At 48.2% G+C, this 25,586-nt stretch overlaps 2 protein-coding genes, 1 long non-coding RNA gene and 1 other non-coding gene across 4 annotated transcripts; 1 reads left to right on the forward strand and 3 right to left on the reverse strand.

The window, feature by feature from the left end:
• Positions 1-3,402: 3,402 nt before the first annotated feature.
• Positions 3,403-3,535, reverse strand: LOC147344119 (small Cajal body-specific RNA 11). Its single transcript, XR_015155920.1, has one exon.
• Positions 3,536-7,424: 3,889 nt separating this feature from the next.
• Positions 7,425-9,587, reverse strand: LOC147344120 (uncharacterized). The gene is made up of 2 exons (XR_015155873.1): positions 9,454-9,587; positions 7,425-9,249 (listed from the first exon to the last, which is right to left on the reverse strand). It is a non-coding gene; the product is annotated as an uncharacterized LOC147344120 (long non-coding RNA).
• Positions 9,588-10,802: 1,215 nt separating this feature from the next.
• On the forward strand, positions 10,803-13,381 carry FRAT1 (FRAT regulator of Wnt signaling pathway 1). Its single transcript, XM_086379376.1, has one exon. The coding sequence runs from the start codon at positions 10,981-10,983 to the stop codon at positions 11,806-11,808; it is 828 nt and encodes a 275-aa protein (XP_086235502.1). The 5' UTR covers positions 10,803-10,980; the 3' UTR covers positions 11,809-13,381.
• An 8,709-nt stretch (positions 13,382-22,090) lies between these two features.
• On the reverse strand, positions 22,091-25,228 carry FRAT2 (FRAT regulator of Wnt signaling pathway 2). Its single transcript, XM_086379377.1, has one exon. It carries the CDS (start codon positions 24,160-24,162, stop codon positions 23,473-23,475), a length of 690 nt encoding a protein of 229 aa, XP_086235503.1. The 5' UTR covers positions 24,163-25,228; the 3' UTR covers positions 22,091-23,472.
• Positions 25,229-25,586: the final 358 nt, after the last annotated feature.

Below are 25,586 nucleotides of genomic sequence, written 5' to 3' on the forward strand. Positions count from 1 at the left end.
AGTGCCACTTGACTCTCAGCAGTCACCCCTCTGCTGAAGGGTCTCCAAGTCACCCCCCTGGAGAGGCAGAGTCATCAGAAGAACATCCGATTGACCTGGCCGAGGTCATTTGCCTCTACCCTTCTTCCTGGGGGAGGGCTCTGTCTCCCAGCAAAGCTCACCCAGTGGGGGATCACCGGCAAAAATGGGGAAAAATTAAAGGACAAATGTGTGCTACAAATCATTCCCAATAGTTTACTTCCTGGGGCACTAGGTTACTCTGGGCTGGGGCAAAGCTTAACCCTTCAGTCTCCTTCAGACACACTAAAGACTAACATCTACATATTTCACATGTTGGGGGAAAAAAAAAAAAACTGTCCAGCTTTGCTATGGAATCCTCTTCAAAAATTGGCCACAGGGCCAGAAATCTGGGGAGGGAACTCAGTGAGGGGAATGAGAGGAACCGGTTCTACACAGCTAAAAACAAACTAGATCGGGGCTGGAACCCCAGAGTGAAAGTTCTGGCTAGGTCATTTTCCCTAGCCAGGACCACAAGGTCAGAGTTAAGAAGCTGGCAGAGCAGAAGACTGGAAGCTCACGCAGTCCTGAAGCATTACTCATTGGGAGTCACCATCTGGGGCTACAGTATTGAATAAGCCATGGATCCTACACTTCAAAAACTCAGACTGTAGCTGGAGGGCAAGGGGGCCAGGCTGTCTGGGCCACAGCAAAGGCAAAGACCAAACTCTCTGAAAGCCTGAAAGTACCACAAGCAGCCAGGCTTGGTGTGGGGCAGAGTTGAGGGAGGTGGCAGTGGTCCTCAGTCTTGCAGGGTGAGTTGGAAAACCTGCAAACCGAATGAATCGTTTTGAATTGGAATCTCTCTGGTGCTCTAATCAAAAACACCCCAGACCTCACGTAAGGAGGCCCCAGGTGCTGATGGTAAGTTTCAAAGGAGTAACATATGTGATGTTCAGAAATGGGCCAGTACATTATGAACTCTCCGTGCTGGGTGTTATCTCCACTGTCATGTGAGCTGAAGCTGGGAGGGATCCTTTTTTCCTGCCATTATAACCTATTCTTGTGCAGGTTGTTTTGGTACACAGATAAATTTTGCACATGATGCTTCTATAGCTACTAAGAAGAGTGAAGGTCAGCAAAGGCCTTATGACTTCCACACCTCTCTTGTCCTCTAGACAGGATCCTTCAGAGCCAGCTTCCAAGCGTCCCCCAGTCAAAATCAGAAAGTGAAGGAAACTGTTCTTTAGCCTCCTTAGGCCTCTGCAGTCATCTTCAACCACAGGATCTATCTTCTTTCAAGGATTTAGGAAGAGAGGGCTGCCTTGCTCATTCACACTTCAGCGTGAATTAAATCCAAAGGTACCTCTTCTGGAACATGTAAAGGACCAGTTTAATTGTGAAATAAAAGGCTCGTCACCCAGTTAAAATAATTTACAGGATCGTGTGAATTAGAAAACCTGAAAACCTTCTCAAGATTCAATCACTATGTCTCAGGTCACCATTCTGCAGCATTTCTAGGTTTGTTTTTATTATTGATTAGTTTTGGCTTCTCCCACTAGACTGTAAGTTCTATGAGTTAAGGACTATATTTGGTTTTTGCTTATGTAGCTATTTTTGAATGAATAAAGGAATACGTGAACCAAATATATCAAAGAGGTATTAAGTAAAATAGTGAGGTTATACAGGTCTTATGGAAAAGCTGCTGCTGCTGCTAAGTCACTTCAGTCGTGTCCGACTCTGTGCGACCCCATAGACGGCAGCCCACCAGGCTCCTCCATCCATGGGATTTTCTAGGCAGGAATACTGGAGTGGGGTGCCATTGCCTTCTCCACATGGAAAAGCTACATCCCACCTATACTTGGACATAGGTCTTTGTTTCAAAGCACCAAGGATCTCTTTAGGGGTTCTCTGCTCCCCTATCCTCTGTTTTGGGTGGCACTGATGCTGTCTCTAAAGAGAGTGGACAAATTATTCTGGTCGGGCAATCAAAGGACTCTCTGGATTTTACAGTCCGGACCAACCCAAGTTAATACAGAAAGTATGTAGTAAGAGCCCCACTGGGTGAGCTGAATGGGGCGGGAAGGCAGAGGGCAGGAGGAACCATTCCCTGTTGGAGGAGGTTTGTAGCTGGACCAAGTAAGATTTAGACGGATAGAAATTTGGGGGAATGGTACTATCTGCAGAAAGAATAGGACCAAATACGGGGAGACAGGATCATGTTAGATACATGTGGAAGCTGGCAAGGGCCCAGAGTGAGAGGAGCAAAGGGCTTCAAAAGAAGGTTGGAAGAGTGGACCAGGACCAAGCCTTTGAGTTCTGGATACTATGTTAAGAAGCTAAGGGTTTTATTCAGGAGGTACTGTGGACCTATTCAGAGTTGGGGTGATGGGTAACCTGAGCAAGACTGGGCATTAGGAAGTTGATCTGCCAGAAAAGTGGATTAAAGGGAAAGAGGGTAGGGCCCAGAAGCAACTTGCAGGAACCCTGATCTGAGTACATCTCATAGGCCTTGCCTGACTGGAATTGCCCGCCAAAGCACCCTTGCAGATTTTATTTAAATTTTATTTATTTACTTATATTCGGCTGTGCTGGGTCTTCGTTGCTGTGCAGGCTTTCCTCTAGTTGTGGTGAGTCGGGCCTGCTCTTTGTTGCAGTGCACAGGCTTCTCATGGCGGTGGCTTCTCCTGCTGGGAAGCACGGGCTGCAGGGCACGTGGGCTCCGGTAGTTGCTGTAAGCAGGCTCTAGAGCACAGACTTAGCAGTTGTGGTGCACGGACTTAGTTGTTCCACCACACGTGGAAGCCTCCCAGACCAGGAATTGAACCCTTCATTGGCAGGCAGTTTCTTAACCACTGGACCAGCAGAGAAGTCCTAACGTCTTTTTTTGAAATACCGAACTATGCTACCCTGTGTCTCCTGATTTTCAATGTTGTTGACACCCAGGCATCCAGACACACACACACACACACACACAAAGCCTCTGCAGGTCTTGAGACTGCCTTCCTCTGATACCTGCAGCCAGTCATTCTGCAAGTTCGAGCATCTACTTTTCTATTCTCACTGCCATGGTTTGCCAAGGGCAGTACTGCCCTTTCTGCAGTCCCAGAAACAGGAGCACTAACTGCATCAGCCTATGTAGGATCACCCTAATAGTCCCTGTAGAGATGTGTTCCTACATGGCCACTTTTTACCTATGATCAAAATACAATGAGAGTGTAATGGCTCCTTGTCTTTTCATCTCTTCATTCTTTCTATTTTTTAAAATGTATTTAGATTGCACAACTCACGTCATGTAGGATCTTAGCTCTCCGATGAGGGGTCAAACCCATGCGCCCTGCATTGGAAGTACAGAGTCAACCACTGGACTGCCAGAGAAGTCCCCCACCCCTGACTTTTTTTTTAACTGTCCCCTCACAGCAGCCCTATTCTTAGGACAGCCCTCCTAAACTACTGAGAGGGAGACTGCTGTGTATCCTGACAGCCTCCCCTGTTAAAACTGAGCACAGGGAAGCAGAGAAAGCATAAGCCAGGACCACATCTCTCCATTCTTTATTCCTGTTCTGATGGCAGATCCGACTGGGCCAAGCATAACCCAAAATCCATCAGAGACACTCACAGTCCTTCAGTTTTTTCCACTGAGTCTCAGAACTACCCCCAGCAATCTTCGGTAAACTTCTCCATAGCTTATACATTCTAAACAATTCCTCGAAACTATATGCGTTCGTTTCCTAGGGCTGTTGTGATAAATTATCACAAACTTGGTGACTTAAGACAACAGAAACTTGTTTTCTCACAGGTTTGGAGGCCAAAAGTCTGATATAAATAAGGTGTCCGTTGGCAGGGTCAGTTCCTTCTTGGGGACTCGGGGAGAAGCTTTCTCTTGGCTTCTGTAGTTGCTGGCAGTCCTTGGTGTTCCTTCGCCTGTGGTAGCATCACTCTAACCTCTGCCTCTGTCCATACATGGCATCCTCCTGTGTGTCTCTGTGTCCAGATTTCCCTCTTTTTAAAATATTTATTTATTTGTTTTTGGTTGTGCTGGATCTTCATTGCTGCGGGAAGGCTTTCTCTAGTTGCAGTGAGTGGGGGCTAGTCTCTAGTTGCGGTGTTCAAGTTTCTCATTGCTATGGCTTCTCTTGCTGTGGACGGAGCACAGGCTCTAGGTGCTCGGGCTTCAGTAGCTGCAGCTCACTGGCTCTAGAGCAAGGGCTCCGTAGATATGGTGTGTGGGCTTAGGTGCTCCGCAGCATGTGGCATCTTCCCAGACCTGGGATCGAACCCATGTCCCCTGCATTGGCAGGCGGATTCCTAGCCACTGTACCATCAAGGAAGTCCCCAAACTTCCCTTTTTTAAAAGGACACTAGTCACTAGTTGAGGGCCCACCCTAATCCAATTTGACCTCATCTTAAATTGATTACATCTTCAAGGACCCTGTTTCCAAGTAAAGTCACATTTACAGATTGTCATTGGACACAAATTTGGTGGTGGCTGTTGTTTAGTCACTAAGTCACATCCTACTCTTTTTCGACCTCCATCAACTGTACCCATTAGACTTCTGTTCATGGAATTTTCCAGGCAAGAATACTGGAGTGGGTTGCCATTTGTTACTCTAGGGGATCTTCCTGACCCAGGTCAGACCCATATCTTTTGTGTCTCGTGCATTGGCAGGCAAATTCTTTAACACAGCACCACCTGGGAAGCCCCATGAATTTGGAGGGGATCCTATTCAACTCAGTACACTACTCAAGTCTCCACGCCCGGGGCCGCATCCCTCAAAACTTTTCCAATCTTGAGTCCTTTCTACTTTTATAAATGGCAAAATAGTCCACATTACTGCATCACTGTTAGCCCAATCCTTTAATCCATTTTAACTACTGAGTTACAGACCTAACTGTTCCTAGCACCCTGTTTAGCCTGTGGGCAGTTATCTTTCCCAGCCTATAAGCAGCCTCTAAGACATTTTCAAATTTTGCCTTCCCTTTGTTTCCAGCTTTCTCAGCTGCTACTCTACAGAGAGGTGTTTAATAACTCATTAGCACCTTTTTGCATCTCAATGTGAATCCCCTAAATCTCTTAAATTTTCTCTGTACAAATTCCTCCTCCCTGACCAACCCAGCTTCTAGAGCCTCTGGTCTGGGGGGCAATGAAAGGAGGGGTATAGGAGCAAGCCTGTGTCTGCTTTCCTGTTTCCGAGGCCCATTGCTCAAGGATGCTGTTGACCTCAAAAACAGTCGCAAGTCTTACTCCTCCCATATAGTTTGAAATCCTCCACAGTGGGCAAGAATGTAGTCAACCCGCAGCAGGCTGTCTACATCTTTTTAACACTGGATTGTGAATCTACACCACTGCCCTGTCAGGCATTAGACAACATTAGACAACATTAGACAATACTTCCTCCTGCCTTCCTTCGCAACAGTCAGCCCAGAGCCCCCTGTGCCCTGGCCAATTCTAAAAGAAGTCACAAAAGTAGTTGCTCCCTTTCTGTGGCTTATTTTTTTTTCCTCTAACATTTTACTCTAAAATGTTCCAAACTGTCAATAAATTGGAAGGAATTTAATAGTGAACAACCCTATTACTCAGCACCTAGATACTACCATTAACATTTCTTAGCATTTAAAAAATTGAGCTATACTTCACATAACAGAAAACTCACTTTAAAGTGGCTTTTGAAGTGTACACTGTGGGGCATTCTCTGGTAGTCCAGTGGTTAGGACTCCATGCTTCCACTGCAAGGTCTGAGGTTCGATCCCTGGTCGGGAAACTAAGATCCCACAGTTGCACAGCAAAATAAGTAAATAAATAAAGTAAAGTGTAAACTTTTGAAGTGTGTGCTTTAGTGGTTTTAAGTGTATTCACTATGTAGTACAAACATCACCACTAATTCCAGAACATTTTTGTCACCTCAAAAGAAATCTCATGCCCATTATTAGTCTTAATTCCCCTCTCTTCCCAACCTCTGACAGCTACTAATCCACTTTCTGTCTGTACAGATTTGTTTATTCTGGAAATTTCATATAAATGGAATCATACAATAGGTGGCCTTTTGTGTCTAGTTTCTTTAGCTTTTGTCTTCAAGGCTGACCCATCAGTCAGTTCAGTCGCTCAGTCATGTCCAACTCTTTCACCCATGCTGTATATAGGTCACCATACGGTAGCACATTCAGTATTTCATACCTTGTATGATCAATTACATTCCATTGTATGAATAGATAACATTTTATTCATCCACTCATTAGCTACTTAGCATTTAGGTGGTTCTACTTTGAGGCTATTATGAACAATGCTGCTGTAAACACTTGGGTACAACTTTTGGAATGACTATGTTTTCAAATTTCCCACGTATATACCTAGGAGTGGAATTGCTCGATTACACAGTGACATTAGCATGTCACTATACACGCTTTATCGTATACCTGCCTGTCCTAACCATCCTTCTATCTATGTATCAATCCATCTCGCGGTTTTGGGCACTTGAGAATAAACTGCAAACATCAGTATACCTCACTCAAGTGTGTCTATTAACTAGAAATCAATATTTGTGAACAGTTTTTTCTTTTCACGTAAAATTTACATACAATAAATTCTAACTGTAGGATTCAATGAATTTCCTGGGAAACCTGGAATCAAGATATCAAGATACAGAACATTCCCACCATGCCCTGAATCTCCTTCAGGACTCTTCCAAGTCAGCCCCTGCTACTGCCCCAACCTCTCCAAAGGCAATCAGTTTTCATAAATTAATTTTACTTGTTCTGGAACTTCATATAAGGAGGATTAAGCCATATATGGTCTTTTTTGTCTGGCTTCTTTCAGTTAACATACTGTTTTTGTTTTTTAAACATTTATTTATTTGGCTGCACCAGATCTTGGTTGCAGCACTCAGGATCTTCAGTCTTCACTGTGGCTTGCAGAATCTTTAGTTGTGGTATGTGGAATCTAGTTCCCTAACCAAAGATCAAACCCAGGACCCCCTGCATTGGGAGCATGGCATCTTAGCCACTGGACCACCAGGGAAGTCCAACTACCATACTGTTTTTGAGGTTCATTCATGTTACTGCCTGTAGCGATACTCCAGCCCTCTTTGTTACTGAAGACTATTTTGTCACCATCATCATGTGAATGTGCTATGGTTTATCCATTTGCCTGTTGATAAATCACTTATGCACTTTCCAATTTATGGCTTTTATGAATAAAGCTGCTATATTCATCTGGCTATAGGCCTTGACATGGACCTATGATTTCATTTCTCTTAGGTAAATATCTAGCTTTAGAGTTATATCATAGGGCAGGGGTATGTTTAGTTTTGTAAGAAACTGCCAGACCTTTTCTCAAAGTGGTTGTACCATTTTCACATACAGAACGATGCATGAGACTCACAATATTTTGAACCAAAAAAATCAAAACAAAAATTCTAAACTGCTGCTAATTATTTTCATTTTAAAATTTTAATTAAGTTCAGAATATTATAGCTAATAACTGGCTGCGCTGACCACTCTCAAATGACTAATGATTATAAATGAGGTAATGTCTTCAATTTACATAAGGTATACGTCAATTATAACTCAAGTAAAGAGAAATGACCCATTCATAATAAAAAACGCTCAACAAATGAGAAAAAGAAGGGAACATCCCCAACCTGACAAAAGGCCATTTATGAAAACCTAGAGCCAACATCCAGAGAAGGCGATGGCACCCCACTCTAGAACTCTTGCCTGGAAAATCCCATGGACGGAGGAGCCTGGTAGGCTGCAGTCCATGGGGTCTCGAAGAGTCGGAGACGACTAAGCGACTTCACTTTCACTTTTCACTTTCATGCATTGGAGAAGGAAATGGCAACCCACTCCAGTGTTCTTGCCTGGAGAATCCCAGGGACGGGGGAGCCTGATGGGCTGCCGTCTATGGGGTCGCACAGAGTCGGACACGACTGAAGTGACTTAGCAGTAGCAGCAAAGCCAACATCATATTTAATAGTAAAAGACTGAATACTTTCCTTTAAGATCAGGGACAAGACAAGGATGTCTGCCCTCACCACTTCTCTTCAACCTTGTTCTAGAGGTTTCAGCCAGAGAATTAGGCAGGAAAAACAAAAGCCATCCAGATTAGAAAGAAATAAACCTTCATCTGTCTGCAGATGATATGATCTTGTATACAGAAAATCCTAAGGAATCCACTAAAATAAGGTGATGATTTTTAAGACGTCCTGTAGAAGTCCAGAATTCCAAGATTTAAAAATTCATTTGCTTTCTTCATACTGCCTCTTCCTTTATTCTCACATTCTTCCCTCCAAACTTGACAAAAATAAGCCCAACTCTTTTTTAACAACTTCCCACCTCTTCCCTCCATCCCACTCCTCCTTAAAGGTTTGCTCCTTTTATTATCATCTTGGAACTGCCCACAAAGACCCTTGTTTCTACTTACCTGGATTCCCAGGCTCCAGTTTTTTTCCAAATAATGCTAGTCTCCTGCTCCATATTTTAAAGTAGTTCTCTACTGCCTGGCTTCTGTGTTTGTATGTGTGTACTTTGTGGCTAATTGTTAAAACAGCTTTATTGACATGTAATTTACATGCAAAAAACTCTCTCATTTAAATGAGTTTTTACCCTCAGAATGGGAGAAAATAATAGCAAAGGAAACAATTGACAAAGGATTAATCTCCAAAATATACAAGCAGCTCATGCAACTCAATGCCAGAAAAACAAACAACCTATTCAAAAAGTGGGCAGAAGACCTAAACAGACATTTCTCCAAAGACACACAGATGGCTAATAAACACATGAAAAGATGCTCAGCATCACTCATTATTAGAGAAATGCAAATCAAAACCACAATGAGGTATCACCTCACGCCGGTCAGAATGGCCATCATTTAAAAGTCTACAAACCATAAAAGCTGAAGAGGGTGTGGAGAAAACAGAAACCTCTTGCACTTTTGGTGGGAGTGAAAATTGATACAGCCACTAATAGAACAGTACGGAGATTCCTTAAAAGACTAGGAATAAAACTACCAGATGACCCAGCAATCCCACTACTGGGTATATATCCTGAGGAAACCATAACTGAAAAACATACATGTACCCCAACATTCATTGCAGCACTATTAACAATAGCTAGGACATAGAAGCAACATAGAAGCAATCTAGATGTCCACTGACAGACGAATGAAGTTGTGGCACATACACACAATGGAATATTACTCACCTATAAAAAGGAATGCATTTGAGTCCATTCTAATGAGGTGCACGAACCTAAAGCCTATTATAAAAAGTAAAGTAAGTCAGAAAGAGAAAAATAAATATTGTATATTAACACATACATATGGAATCTAGAAAAATAGTACTGATGAATCTATTTGTAGGGCAGCAATGGAAACGCATACATAGAGAACAGACTTTGGACACATGGAGGAAGGAGAGAGTGGGACGAATGGAGAGAGTAGCATGAAAACATATACATTACCATATATAAAACAGCCATTGGGAATTCGCTGTAGGACTCAGGGAACTCAAATCACTCTGTGATAATCTAGAGCAGTGAGATAGGGTGGGAAGTGGGAGGGAGGTTCAAGAGGGAAGGGACATATGTATATCTATGGATGACTCATGTTGATGTGTAGTAGAAACCAACACAATATTGTAGAGCAATTATTCTTCAATAAGATATTGTTCAGTCGCTAAGTTACGTCCAACTCGTTGCAACCCCATGAACTCCAGAACACTCCATGAACTCCAGGACAGGGTTCCCTGTCCTTCACTATCTCCTGGAATTTGCTCAAACTCATGTCCATTGAGTCAATGATTAAATTAAAAATAAAATTTTTAAAAATAAATGATTTTTAGAAAATTTACCGAATTGTGTAACCATTACCATAATCCCTTTTTGGAATATTTCAATCACCCTGTTACTATCCCTCCCCAATGTTCAGAAGTTAGGCCTGAGGGGTTTTGGGATTTTTACAGGTTTTAAAACTCCAAACAATACGATGATAAAGAATCGTTTTCTATCTCTCTTTTAAAAAATGAAGTCTTGGTTAATCATTAAACCAACCAGGATATCTTGGAGGGTTACCATGGCCCTGTCTCCATTTCCATCCAAATAGCTGACTATTTTCCTCTCCTGCTACCCACCTCAGAAAGGATACTCCCCTACTGGGTTGAGTCACTCTTAAAAGAACTTTCTAGCTCGCCGCTCCTCCCAAGACGAGCAACCTCCTCTACAGTCTCTGTCCAGGTCCCCACATACCCACGCTCCCGATCAAAACAACATTAATCAGTGGCTTTTCTTTGCCAATTTCCAATCCGCCACCCCCATCGCACCACAGGGTCCCCTTCTTCCTTTTCATCTGTCAGCCTCGTTTCCCTAATCTCCAGACAGATCCCTAGCCTGACGCCTTCTCTCCATTACTTGCCTCACTCACGCTGCCATCACTTCCCAAATGCCGGCATCCCTAACCTCAAAAGCATAAATGCCAAAACCAGACAAGTTGACGCGCCTAGAGAAGTGTGTGGGTGTGTGGGTGTAAGTGTCTGTGCTTGTGTGTGGAAGAAACCAACAGAGGCCACGCCGGTGTCCATCTTCTGGAAATGTCAATCATGCCAGGCTCAGAGAGCGAAGATCGGCTCCCCAGTTCCCACCGCAGACAGCATTCAGAGATGTAAAGCTCAGAGGCAGCAAGGCTTCACCCAGGACTCTTGCCCAGAGGTTGCCCCGGCCCCCAAATGTACGGAGCACCCCTCCCCGGCGCAGTGGTAGGGCCCGGCGGCGACGTCACCCATTGTTTACAAATCAACCCGAGCCGGTAGGATTCCGGCTCCCGCGGCTGCAGGCGCGCGGCGCGAGTGCCTGGCGGGCTCCGGCTTCCGCGTCCGCCCGGGCTCCGGCTTCGGCCTCGGCACCGCGCCCGGTTCCGCCGCGGCCCACCGAGCCCCCGGGACAGCCGAGCCGCCAGCGACTCCCGCACAGCTCCGGGTGCCGGCGCGGGGGGCCATGCCGTGCCGGAGAGAGGAGGAAGAGGAAGCCGGCGAGGAAGAGGAGGAGGAGGACAGCTTCCTACTGCTGGAACAGTCGGTGACTGTGGGCGGCTCGGTTGAGGTGGACCGGCTGGTGGCCCAGATCGGCGAGACGCTGCAGCTGGACGCGGCGCAGGACCGCCCTGCCTCCGCGTGTGCGCCCCCGGGGCCGCCACTGCAGCCCCCGCGGTCCCCGGCGGCGGTGAGAGCGGACAAGGCCCGCGCCCCAGCGCAGCCGCTGCTTCTACCGGCCGCGTCGATCGAGGCTGGGGGCCCGGCGCCCCTGGGGGCCTTGCGCTGCGCCCTTGGAGACCGCGGCCGCGTGCGGGGCCGGGCTGCGCCCTACTTTGTGGCGGAGCTCGCCGCAGGCCCCACCGCGCTGTCCCCATTGCCCCCTCAGCCCAGCCTTGATGGGCCTTTGGGAGCAGACAAACGGGGTTCCCCGCAGCCCCTGTCGGGCCCTTGCCGGCGAGGTTGGCTGCGGGACGCCGCTGCCTCCCGCCGCCTCCAGCACCGACGCGGGCTACAGCCTCCAGCCCGCAACGGCGACGACGACCCGCACCGGCTCCTGCAGCAGCTCGTGCTCTCGGGGAACCTCATCAAGGAGGCCGTGCGGAGGCTCCATTCGCGACGGCTGCAATTGCACGCAAAGCTCCCCCAGCGCCAGCTCCTGGGCCCTCTGTCGGCCCCAGTGCATGAACCCCCTTCGCCCCGCAGCCCTCGCGCGGCCTGCAGCGACCCCGGCGCGTCCGGGAGGAGGGCGCAGCTCAGAACAGGCGACAGCGTTCTAGTCCCCGGCAGCTAACACCTCGAGAGTGGCCACTGCGCGAGCCTCTCTCTGCCTGAAGGGCAAGGGGTTCCCCTGAGGGCTATATCTCTACTCAAACTGGTGAAGTCGCACTTCTGGAAACGGGAAAATACCTTATATGAAGATTAGGAATCGAAAAATTGAGAATGTGTTCGCGGGAACTGAGGTCTAGGGCCCCGACGTGGTTGACTTCGTTGGTCCCACTGAAGGAAGATTACAAAGTGTACCCCAAGCTCGCAGTCAGTAGGACTCCTCATTGGTGTGACCAGCCCTGGTGGCGCAGCGTGCAGTTCCACGCAGCCTCTGGGGTCCTCCAACCTGGCAACCATGTGGCCGGAGTCCAAGCTTCTCAGGATCGCGGAGCGCCCAAAGGACAAGGATGATCCCAGTTACTTGCTTTACCTTTCCAAGGCTGGTTCCTGATTCACTTTAAGAGAGGGGAACATTTGTAGATCATTTAAGGGAGTACCTCAAACTGCCAGACTTGAAATTTTACGACACTTTAAAAAAAAAACAAACGTATCTCGTGTGTTTTGAGGTGCTTGTTCTTAGTATAAAACACGCGGCACCGTGAAAGGACATTTTGGAGAACTGAACAGAAGTAACCTTTTCTCTGCACACCCCCACCCCCACCAGCTTTGCAACTGTCTGCGTTTCTCAGAGCAGCGGGGGAAGGCGGAGCGCCCGGGATGCTAATTGGACGTGGGGGTGAGAGGTCCTGGGGAAAGATGAGGGCGCGGAGTGAACCCGCGGTCCTCTTAAATGTGTATTTTCACAGTCTGTCCGCCCCTCCTCGGGTTCAAGGTCACCATTTCCTGGGCGCAAACGAGATTGCGGGGCTCTAGCAGGGCAGAGTCACCCGGTTCTGCCTGTACTGGGAGTAGTACGCGGTGTTTTGCAAGTGCTGGAGTCTCCTGAGGACACGGGCACCGCTGCCACCGCGGGTTGAGGGAGGTGGCGACGTGCTAGGCGCCGGTGCCTCCTGCGGGCGGCCGCGCCCCGGGCTTTGACGGAAACTGCCCGGAGAAGTGGCCTCGAGTCCCTCCTCTTCCCCTCCGCTCTGCTGTCCAACTCTAGCTGGTGGCGCTGCCGCTCCTGGGGGCGCAGGCTGGGGGCTGGGAGACACCACGTGATGGGGCACTCCAGGGACACACAGCCTAGCGCAGCAGCTTATAATGGGCTCTCCGGGGCCATTTGCAATAACAGCTGCAATTCCCTGGATAGATGGAGTTGATTTCCTCCCTCTGCCCCTCCCCCAAGCCATGCCAGCTTGCCTTTGTAAGTGAAGGAAACCGAGTAAAAAAATGTGACCCTCCGAATGGAGAAGCTGCAGAATTTGCCATTGTGAACCTGGTGAAGTGCTCGTAACATAATGTTAACGCAGTCTAAAGGCTCTAAGACGGTATTGTTGATGTTTTAGTTTTATAAGATTCAATGGCATGTTCGTCATCCAGATGTGGCTATTGACATACCTACACTTCGCACCGGAGTGTCTGGAATTGTGGCTATCCTGATTATAGGATGTTAACTTAACTGAAATATCTGTTTTTAATAAATGTGTTGGGTTTTTTGTTTGGTTTTATTTTATACTTGGCGGCGGTGGGAAAGATGCACAGAACACATTTCTCTGATCTCCATAAACATGAAAACACTTGAAATCCTTGTCAGGCCTGGCTTGTGGATGGTAATTAGAGTGCCTTTGTGTCTGAGCAGCTCCCTAGTTAGGGTCTGCGCCGGCTGGGTGTGTATTGGTGCTGGCATGAAATTAAATGAAAGTGAGGTCAGGATTTGGACCAGTCCCATTCACTAAAACCTTAGAGCTTCTGGATTACTAGTCAGTGCTGGAGAAGCTGCCCCTGACTGTATTAGCAAAGGACATCAGATCAGTCAGTCACTGCAGATTGGAAAGCTTATCGCTTTTTTCTTTCTACTGTGGTCATTAAGTGGACTTGTTCCACAAGGTGGCCCTTTAAGAGCTGGGGTCAGCTCTTGGTTAGGGGGTACTCAGGGTGCAAAGGTGTAGTGGGAAAGCTGCCTGGGGGAGCGGGGGGGGGGGGGGGTGGGGGGGGTGGGGCGGGGAGGGGTATGAAGGGACTCCTCTCTTTGCCCTTGGCACATTTACTCACAGTTTCTCCCCAGCAGCCCATCTCTATCCCTCCCGTTCTCAGTTACTTCAGTCTGTTTCCTCCGGGAAGAAGCCATGCTGGACAACAGGGCATCCAGAGTTCAAGTCCCCTTATTAAATGGGGACCTTGGACAAGTTGCTTAACCTCTATGGACTTCAGTTGCCCCATTTGTATAACAGATGAAAAATGAGATGATAAGAAAATGAGTTCCTTGTGACTGGCACATCCTGGAGATAAAATAGTCTAGTCCCTACCCCTTCCTTCCCAGGACTGTCCCTTGGTAGCCAATCGACTGCGTCCTTGGTTTGTCATGAAACAAGGGCACGCTGTGATCCGAAGAGTGCTTTCTGGATAGAATGCTACATGATTTAGAACCCTGATTTCCTAACTCCCTTTTGGACTCAATGCCTATTGTTTATACCTCCTCATTCTCTCCCTCCAAATGCACACACAGACCCTAATGGTAACTGCAGAGTACACCAAGGCAGCCATCTCCCTCAACCTCCCCAGGAAGGGCTGTGGGGGAGTCAGTCCTGTGCTACCCAGCAAGAGAATGGTGACTCTGGAGGCTCTAATACAAACTGAAGAGGGATGGGGGGCGGGCTCCAATAATGCAGTGGGCTATCACCTCCAGGCACTGAGCAAGAGGAAACTGATCATCGGTCAACTTCCCCTGGCATTGGAGAAGCCCTAAGGTCCTTGCTTCTTAACATGGGTGGTATTCTTGGAGGTCAGAGTTAGGAGCAATCCAGGGTCAAGTTGGCCATGATTCAATACCACTGCCCAAACCATGCTGGCTTCTTGTAAAGATGGTTAAGGCTAGATTCAACTATAGGGTTCATGTAATACAATCCCCTTCTTCAAAAAGGAGTACTGGAGAAAACTAATGCCTACCATGAGGTACTTTAACTGCACTGTGCTTAGTGGCTCAGTCTATCTGTCTCTGTGACCCCATGGGCTGTAGCCTGCCTGCCTCCTCGGTCCATGGGGATTCTCTAGGCAAGAATACTGGAGTGGGTTGCCATGCCCTCCTCCAGGGGATCTTCCCAACCCAGGGATTGAACCCAGGTCTCCTGCATTGCAGGCAGATTCTTTACTGTCTGAACCACCAGAGAAGCCCAAGGATACTGGAGTGGGTAGCCCTATCCCTTCTCCAGGGGATCTTCCCAACCCAGGAATTGAACTGGGGTCTCTTACTTTGTAGGCGAATTCTTTACCAGCTGAGCTACTGGGGAAGCCTTAACTGCACTACAACCCTATAACTGTCACTGTCCATTTTTTAAAATGCTGCAAGGTCTTACTAGTCACCCCCAAGACCTTTCTGGGGATAAGTCAGGGTTTACATAATTTTAAAAAATTAGACCATTTTATACGTAGAAAGGGGCTTCCCAGGTGGCACAGCGGTAAAGAATCCGCCTGCCAATACAGGAGATGCAAGAGACTCGGGTTCAATCTCTGGGTCAGGAAGATCCGCTGGAGAAGGAAATTGGCAACTCACTCCAGTATTCTTCTTGCCTAGGAAATCCCATGGACAGAGGAGCCTGACAGGTTACAGTCCATGGGGTCACAAAGAGTCAGACACGACTGAGTGGCATAGGTGGAAAAATAGTTGGAAGGGGGCAAGGCAGAATGACCTAGAAAGTCATTTACAAAGTCCAATATCTGACAGAATCTAGAAACCAGGTCTTTGGGTTCCCAGTTCAGTCCTCTTTCCAATAGCCTGATGCTATCACACACAGTCCGATACTGTTCACTGCGCAACTACTTACATATACAATAATGTGATGACACCCCTGCAGCTGTCCAACGTGATGATCCTGCCATTGGAATCATGGAAAACCATGCCCCAGATACCTAGGCTGAGCTAGGGAAAGCTAGGTATGCGGTAACCATTTTCTCACGTTCAGCATCCTATGAAGACGGCTGTCCACAGAAAACAGCCTGGGTAAGATAAAAGACCAAAGCTATAAACTCAATGAAAAAAAAAATACTAAATAAACTAAAACACAGAAATTGACAAATAAGTGACTTGGAGAAAAGAAAGCCATACTTCACAAATAACTCCAAAGTCTGCCACCCCAAGATTTCATTCTAAATTAGGTATAAATGCTACAATATTTGAATTCAATTTTACCATTTTTTTGCTCTTTCCTTTTCCAGCTCAGAAGCAGAAACATGGAGAGTACATCAGACACCACTTTCCTATCCAGCAAAGTCTGTGTCAAACCCTGTGATCCCTTCCTTCCAATCAGGAAAGAGTTACCCTGGCAACCAAATTACTAACTCACTCAATTAGCTCCCCACCACACACACCCTTCCACAATGCTCAGTAATCACAGAATGTCAGCCCCGGCAGAGCTCAGCGTTCAGTGTTCTAGTGCTACAGCCTCATTTAGAGATGGAAGCACAGAGAGGTTTCCCCTCTGAGGTACACTCCATTTGAACACTGAGGACACTGGTGCAGGCAAAGCAGCAAAACTCTCCCATGCAGCGCTTCCTCCTGGTTTTCCGACCATAACTGAAGACAGAACAAATGACCTGCCCATAACAGTGTTTCCCAGGAGGTGTAATAGATAAGAGCGTGGGCTGTGCAGGCAGCTCTGCATTGCTAGGGTGTGATTTCAGACAGGATCCTTAACCTCAGTCATCTCCATTAACTCATATGCATAATGGGGTAAGAAGAGCACCTACACTGGGATGTCCCTGATGGTCCAGTGGCTAAGACTCCACACTCCCAATGCAGGGAGCCTGAGTTCGATCCCTGGTCAGGGAACTAGATCCCATGTGCTGCAACTAAAAGATCTGGTGTGCTGCAACTAAGACCCAGTGCAGCCAAATAAATAAAAGTAAAAAAAAAAAAAAAAAAGCCCCTGCCTTGAAGAACTGAGTGAAGGTGAAATTAGATCTCTAATTTCACTCTAATAGCAAAACATCATTCCTGGAAGCTACTCCATTAAGATTACTACTTTAAGTCTTTTGTGGAAAAATCTTGCCTCTCAGTGACTTCTTCAATCTGTTTCTTCAAAGGCATTGATCTAATCCGAGGATAAGACGTTTCTTAAACATGCACTCCTGTTGCATAAAGTGCTAAAGGAAGTGTAGGTAGGTAGGTGGGTAGGTTTAGTCATTCAGTTGTGTCTGACTCTGCGTCCCTGCGGACAGTAGCTTGCCAAGCTCCTCTGTCCATGGGATTTCCCAGCCAAGAAGACTGGAGTGGGTTGCCATTTCTTTCTCCAGGGGATCTTCCCAATCCAGGGATTGAAACTGGGGCAGGGTAAGGAAGGGAATACTTGTCTGCTGCTGCTGCTGCTGCTAAGTCACTTCAGTCATGTCCGACTCTGTGCAACCCCATAGATGGCAGCCCACCAGGCTCCCCCGTCCCTGGGATTCTCCAGGCAAGAACACTGGAGTGGATTGCCATTTCCTACTCAATGCATGAAAGGAAAAGTGAAAGTGAAGTCACTCAGTCGTGTCTGACTCTTAGCGACCCCATGGACTGCAGCCTACCAGGCTCTTCCGTCCATGGGATTTTCCAGGCGAGAGTACTGGAGTGGGTTGCCATTGCCTAGAAGAGATTTAATCGGAAGAGGGTGGAGGTCTTCTTCAAATGGAAACTTGAAAACAGCTCAGGACTGAGACCTGTACAGTAGGGGCAGTAGGGAATGTTAACAAAGGAAAGGGTTTGTGGGCAGAGCATCTGGAGGACACAGATGCTTAAATCCTCCATTCCCATCAGTGAAAGTGTGAGTCGCTCCGCTGTGCCCAAATCTTTGTGATCCCATGGACTGTAGCCTGCCAGGCTCCTCTGTCCATGGGACTCTCCATGGCAAGACTACTGGAGTGGATAACCCTTCCCTTCTTCAGAGGATCTTCCCAACCATTCCTATCAGAAACCCTTCTAATTCAAATTCAGCGCTCAGCTGAAGGTCTTCGTGCCTGCCCTGTCCACTCCCACCTACAATTTGTACTGAGAAAAAGGCAATGTCTTCAACAGGGGGTGATCTTCAAGTTCATCTTGTTCTCACTCTTCATTTTATTTACTGTCATTATAGGGTTATCTCAGGGGCTCATATGTGAATGTCTTCTTTTTCCAAAGAGATTATTTTATTCTTTGACAGCAGGACTGACAATTTTCAGGCAGATTATCAGGCGACACAATGTGGGGGAAGGACTGGGGTGGAGAGGGAGCCTTTACTGTCGGTTGGATGCCTATATAGCATCCAGGCAACAAGAGATAAGGGTCTGGGCTCAGAGAGAAAGGAAAAGACAAGAAGGGACACATTTCAGAAAGAAAACGCATAGCCTTCAGCACAGTAGCAGGTAGCTGTTAAAATGAAGTCTCTGCCTGGGTCACAATCCTAGTTTTGTTTTTTTTAAAGCTCCTTCTTGTGATCATGGGCAGATTACTTCACCTCTCTCACCTCCAAGTCTGATAATAATAAAGTCCCTGCCTCATTGGGGTGGGAGGATTCATTGAGTTAATGATAGTAAAAATGTTTAGGCCACTGCCTGAAACATAGCTGCATTTAGTAACAACACCTGGGTATTGGCATTCAGTAAATATTTGCAAAGCAAACAAATGGGCAATTTCAACAGACTTGTGGAGGCTAAGAGAGTGCTTGGAGCACAGACGACGAATTGTGGTGTCTGGAGTTTGGAGAGGATGAAGTAAGACAGACAGCAACTAAAAAGGGAAATGAGAATCAAGGGAAGGTTTGCTAAAGCAGGGAAGACCTGCACTCGTCCAAATGCAGATAGAGGACATGGAAAGGAAGGAACTAAAGGGAAGACGCTATAAAGGATGAGGCTTCTAAAGGAGATAGGAAGGGATGGGGTGCTCAGTCTGCATAGGTTTGAAGAGCAGGGCTTAGGGGACCTTAGAGGAGGATGTCCCCTGTGATAGCACTCTAAGTCACACACTATCCTACCACAGAGAGGCTGGGGACCAGTTGGCTGTTGAAACTGGATATGTTTTTGTGTGAACGAGTCTTTCTTCTCTGTACCATACTCTACAGCAGAATGAAATCTAAATCTGATATCAAGGAGCTTATTAACTACTCCCCCTCCTCAACTGACTCACAGGAGGTAAAATTCACCACCCCCCATTGATAGGCTGTTCAGGGAGTTTGTTTGACTTATTGATTTGGGTGGGTTAAAAAAGAATGACAAGCTGGTTATCACCTTGTTACCTTTGCCCTACCTTTTGCCCATTTCTGTTTTACTGTCTGAATTAGATTCGGTTTCCAAGGTTTTCCTGAAAATCTTCCCCTGACACCAGAGACATCACCACCTTTCTCCAAATTCACCATAAATAGGACTTCTCTTCAGCAGGGTTAAGCAGGGCAAGGATTCACAGTGTAGATGTTCAAAACACACTGCTTAATGGTGCTGATAAGGAGAAGTGGAATAACTTCAGGATTAAAGAAAGATAGTGAAGGCCACTGAGCAAGATCTGATTCCACATACTCTGGACCTGACCATGGAAGGTATATAGAGATCACGTACCTATAGCTCTGCATGTGTTTCTGTGTGTGCACCTGTGCATGTATGCAGATAACACACACCCAACTATCCCTTACAGTTCACCCTTTAGCCTCCCTTGGCCTCTAGGTTCTACTCTTCACCTTTGTAAAGTGCTTAGAACAGAGTCTGGCACTTGGTAAGTGCTATGTATACTGGTTGGTGTTCTTCCTTCCCAACCGACAGTGTCTCCCAGGCTCCATCCACCCATCCTAGCACTAAGCACCTAGTTTTTATCTTCAGCCCTGATCGCTCTTCCAACTCCTAATCATAGATGAGGCAGCGGGCTGCTGTTGCTGTAACTTCCCACATGAAACACCTAATCAACCCCAACCCCCCACCACACACTCACACAACCAGCTTCTTACAACTTCCCTATTGCCCTTGTCCTTCTGGACTCAAGATTTGCAGAATGTTACCAGGGAAACCTAGGCCTCGGCTCCTTGAGCAGATAGAATTGTCTCAGTTCTGCCCCATGTCCATGTCCTTAGTTCTACCTATTCCTAGGGACTGGGAATATGCCAGCCACAATCACCCCTGGGCCAAGTACTAGGAATGGGCTAGCCCAAGCTGCAACACGTGAAACGGCCATTGCCTCCTTTGCACAGAGACCCTTTCCCAGGCCCAGAGCCAGGACTCAGCTCTCTACAGCCTTTGCAAATGGTTGATCAGTAGCTGGGGCTGAGGTTCAGGAGGAAAAGTGTGGGTAGGCTCAGAAAGGAGGTTAAGAGATTTGACTTAAGAGCCATGAGTTCAGATTCTGTTCTACCACCCCCGATTCCTACCTCTCCCCAGTGTCAACAGTGAAGGGCCATCTTGTTAAAGGTCCCTGGCAGAGTTCTGCATGAATGGGGCGGTTTCCTTCTCTACCTTGCTTTGTCAGGGCCTGCAGATGTTCAGGTCCTTTGGTCCAGTCACCAGTCTAACTTCATTCCAGGCCATGCTGCAGATGCAGAAGACAGTTGCATCGGGTGAGACCTCACCATCTTGGCCTTATGCCCTCATCTTACAGAAGACAGAAGGTTCTAAAAAGAGCAGCCATTTACCATTGGTTATCTGTGCCTCTCTTAACGCAATTCCTATTAACTTATGTGAAGGTCTCAGCCCCAAACCTGTTTGCAGGCTCTTCCAGGATGTCTGAAACCTTGCATCATCCCAGATCCCTAGCGCCTTGCGTGTATGTGGCTGGCCTGCAAGAAAACTCTGTGAGAATGGTGATGCTGCAGGGTTGAGGTATTTATTGGGTCAAGGTTCTTAAGGCTTAAATTCTCAAGGCTCTTAAGAATTTAATAAATCCAACATGGGAGAAAATGCCGTCAAAAACATCTTGTGGAGGTAGTACACCGCATGACTGGACGCCCTGATTAAGGACAGCAGGAGAACCTAGAGCCAGAGTGCCTAGGTTCAAACCCCAGCTCCTTATTAAAAGGTGGTGACTTCAGCAAATCACTTAATCTCCTGGACCTCAGTGTCTTCATTTATAAAATGGAGAAAATAGTGCCTACATCATAACGAATAATAAAGCCGTGACGTAACGAACAGTACCTGGCACATGTGTCAAGTCCCAACCCCCGTAATGATAATAGCAGAGACAGATCATTTGGAAGGTGTGTGGAGGTGGCCTTCTAGAAGGCGTTCAGGAAAAGGGACTTAAAAAATACGGAAGCAAAAGAGGTGGCAATGATCACAGTGGAGATCAAGGGGTGTCTTTTTTTTTTTTTTAAGGGGTGTCTTAAGTGTTAGGACATGTGGAGGACATTGAAGAGACAAACAGGGGCCTGCTGAAAGAAGAAGGTGCAGTGGTGATAAGAATCAACAGTTATCATTTTTTCAGCCCTTAAGTGTTCCAGACATCTCAGGTCCTCATTACACTTAGCAGTACTGTTTTATAAATGAGAGAAGAAAAATGCAGAGCTGTCACTTACCTGGTATGACACACATGGCGAGCAGCAGGGCTGAGTCAAACTGAGTCACTGAGCACTAGCCTTCCCCTGCAGCCCATGTGGGAAATGCTGGGCAGGACAGGTGCCCCTGGGGCGAGTCAGCAGAGCTGGGCTGTACCAAGTAAGGCTTTCTTGGGGGAAGGGGGCCCATGCCAGGGGAAGATGGGATGGAGAGCAGGGGATCCAGGAGGGCCACTTTCATGAATTGAACTCTGCCTGCTCAAACCACACCAACTACCAAGGACATTGCTATAAAACCCTATTGTCAGAATTCTCTAGGTCACAGCTCAAGACTGAGTCAAGTCTCAAAGATGAAAATAGTGAGGCTCTGTCTATACCCTCCCCATTCTTCAAACACAAAAAATTCAGAAAACTCACCTTCCTCCACCCTCTTTCAGGTACAGCAAATCACTTGGCCTCTGTCCTCCCTCCAGCCTAGAAAGTTTCTGGACTATGTTTTGATTCCACAAAAGGAGTTGAAAGCCCACCTAGCATGTTTTCTAAAACCTGGACTGAATTTTTGTGTCTTGTGAATTATCGACCCAGAAGCACTCTTGGACTGCAGCTCCACCAGTCTCCACCTCCCACCTCGACCCCCCCAAGGGCCCTCTCCATTATAACTTCATTAGGAAAGGTGTCACCTATGTGCTTTTCTTTCCCCCCACCTTCCACCAAAAAGCCAAACCATGCTCCAAAACAAAAACCCAATTTATTCAGCAGACATTTTAATTAAGAAATCCTAGAAATCAGGACCACCACAATTTCAGACACTCCGGTGCGAAGTGTACGTCAACAGCTACATCTGAAGGATGAGCAAGCCATTGAATCTTTTTTAAAAAAGTTAGTTTAGCTCCCTTAAAGTTTGGAGGTGGCACCTTATTTAAAGCGCCCTCAAGTTTCCTAAGTTTCATATGGGTAAAGCCAGCAGTTTCTCCTCTTGGAGAGTCACATTTAAAACACGGTTTCTGTCACTCACAAAAAGCTGGTGCCTAGAGGAAACAGAGAGGCGAGGACCCTCAGAGACTCAGGCTCATGGCTCCACGGAGGGCCAAAATAGAGCAGACAAACAGCCAGGGTCTCATCCATGCAGTGCACATCAGAAAGGGTGGAAGAAGAAAGGCCAAGCAGGAGGACAGGAGAGACTCAAGGATTGTTTATGACTGTCTCTGAGAAAACTCAGGGCATGGCTAAGAGTGGCCTCGCAGGAGGAGTTCTGGATAGAAAGAAAGCACGGAAAAAAACAAGTAATTCTCCTTACATCTGTATGTCCGCTCCAAGAGGTAGCAAAGCATAAACAGGACTCTTCTTGGAACAAAAGAAAAGACAGACACAGGGATGAGTTAGCTTTCCCAGGAACCCCACAGTCTTCCACCTACAGCACACCATGACCTTGAATCACAGGTGGCAAGGTCAAGGCATTTAAAAGTCCACATCCAAGTCGACCCACCTTCAAAATTCTCCACCTCCCTGCCCCAGACAACTGGAGTTCCCATCTCCCACGTCAGTCAGTCACCGGATGAGGATGGGAGAGTAAGGGGGCTGGCATCCCAACCCACCCACCCACCACCAAGCTTTTACATTCTTTTCTCTGGAATTTCTTTGCACAGCGATTGTAGCACCATTTTCACTAAGCTCCTCCACCGGAAAATAAAGAAAATGTATTCGAGTCATCAGTTTTCAAGTATTGTTATAAAGCCCTCATGATTCTCGCCCCTTGAAGCCGAATCTTTAAACAATCCTAGCACACGACATCCCCAAGGGTTAAGTCAGGTACAAGTTGATGCAAATAGCTGCCATAGTCTCCCAGTTTTGTCCCAGGTCCCTGGGGCCGAGGTTAATTCTCACGCGACACGAACGCGCCCAGGCCCGCGTATTTCTCCACGCTCAAGTTTTCTCCGACAGCCTCGCCGGGGCCACTAACTTCTCGGCTTGAGGTCTCTCCCCACGCGCCTCCTTGCAGTCTAGGCGATCGCTCCAAGAACGGCAACGGCGGCTTCAGCTCAAGGTTGGGGTAAGTAGGACGCCGTAGGGTCCGCGCAGCAGCTTCTTTTCCTTCCTCCAGGGGCCCTGGGTCAGTGCAAAGCGCCGGAGGGTTGAAGGGAGACAGGATCTGGTCGGCTGCGGCTGGCCCCCGGTCCGGCGGGACCCGCGGGGCCTGTGGCTGCCACCGCGGCGACTGCTCGCTGGAGCCTCCGCACGGCCTCCTTGATGAGGTTCCCCGAGAGCACCAACTGCTGCAGAAGCCGGTGCGGGTCGTCGTCGTTGGCGCGCGCCCCAGCTGGGGGCCACCGTCGCTGTGGCAAGCGGCGGGAGGTGACAGCGCCCCGCAGCCATCCTCGCCGGCACGGCCCGGGTAATGTACTGGCTCCAGTGGCGAGCTCCGCCACAAAGTAGGGCGCAGCCCGGCCCCGCACGCGGCCGCGGTCCCCGAGGGCGCAGCGCAAGGCCCCCGAGGGCGCCGGGCCCCCAGCCTCGACCGACACGGCCGGTAGAAGCAGCGGCTGCGCTGGGGCGCGGGCCTTGTCCGCTCTCACCGCCGCCGGGGGCCGCGGGGGCTGCAGTGGCGGCCCCGGGGGCGCACACGCGGAGGCAGGGCGGTCCTGCGCCGCGTCCAACTGCAGCGTCTCGCCGATCTGGGCCACCAGCCGGTCTACCTCAACCGAGCCGCCCACAGTCACCGACTGTTCCAGCAGTAGGATGCTGTCCTCCTCCTCCTCCTCTTCCTCTCCGGCTTCCTCTTCCTCCTCCCTCCGGCACGGCATGGCCCCCCGCGCCGGCACCCGGAGCTGTGCGGGAGTCGCTGGCGGCTCGGCTGTCCCGGGGGCTCGGTGTGCCGTGGCGGAGCCGGGCGCGGTGCTGAGGCCAAAGCCGAGGCCGAGGAGGTAACCGGAGCCCGCCAGGCACTCGCGCCGCGCGCCTGCAGCCGCGCGAGCCGGAATCCTACTGGCTCAGGTTGATTTGTAAACAATGGGTGACGTCGCCGCCGGGCCCTACCACCGCGCCGGGGAGGGGGGGAAACGCGAGGAGGCGGCCCGGCGCGAGCAGTCGCGGGAAGGGCAGGGACGCAGCCGGAGCCTTCTTGTGTCTGCGCTCGGTGTCTGCCTAGGAGGGGATTCCGGGAGTGGGGAGAACTTCGTACTTCCCTGGCCCGATCAGCAGCACAAGAAAATGAAGACTCTTGAGGCGGCCTGTATTGGATTCTCCCACTCACGGACACACCTACACACACACCCAAGCCCTCCTCCTCGGACGCTTCCTCCCTCCCCACGTGTCAGCACGGCTAGGGCCGGCCCTGCTCCACCCCCGCGCTCCCGCAGTCACCCGAACCCGGAGTGGTGGGGGAGGGGCGGGCCCTGCGGTCAGCCGGCTCGGAAAGGGTGGGGCTGGGGAAATTGGGGCTAGGGAGGGCGACGTCGCATTGGCGGGCCTAATCGAACTGAGGTGGGGTCTATGAGCTTACCCCCTCCGCCCAGGCTTCCGGCCCTCAGGCACAGCGCTAGAGAAAGACGCACCACCGTATGGCTAAAGAAGAACTGACTTTGTTCATTAAAAAAAAAAAAAAAGATTTAAATAGAAATATAGGGCAATAGAAAAAAAAAAACTCTAATCATAGAACTCAAACATGGTTTACATATTAGAATTTTTCTTTTCCAGCCTTTTTCTATTAAAAGTGTTATGCAAACAGCCATTCGTATACGTTATTCACTTTCCCACTAGCATTACACCATAAATGGTGTTCGTGTTATTGCTTGCGCTTTGAGAACATTTAATGATTACGTAAGTTTCTATTAAATGACTGTGCCATGAATTATTAAACAACTCTTTTAACGTTTGCTGTTTACCTTCTTTCACTGTTGTAAATAAGTATGTGATTAACATTTTTGTGCGCAGAAATTTTTTGTGTGTTGGTTCTCTCCTAAGAACATATTGCCAGGAATGGAAATTCAGGTCAAAGGATATGGATATTTTAAGGTTTCTGATAAATGTACCAAATTGCTTTCCTTCCAACAGTTGGGTAAATTTATTCTCCCGTCATTCATGTTGTAAGCATATGGTATTCACCGTGCCTTCACGAGTATTATAGTTACTTTTTTTCTGGTTTTGTAAGTGATATGGATAACTCATTTCTGTATTTGATCTTACTTAGGTAGAGGAGTTTTCTAAATGTTAACCAACGTACTTCTTT

This window comes from Bos grunniens, chromosome 26 (genome assembly GCF_055505025.1).
Source record: "Bos grunniens cultivar Pamir isolate PY7600 chromosome 26, Bosgru_T2T1.0, whole genome shotgun sequence".
Classification (NCBI taxonomy): Eukaryota; Metazoa; Chordata; class Mammalia; order Artiodactyla; family Bovidae; genus Bos; species Bos grunniens.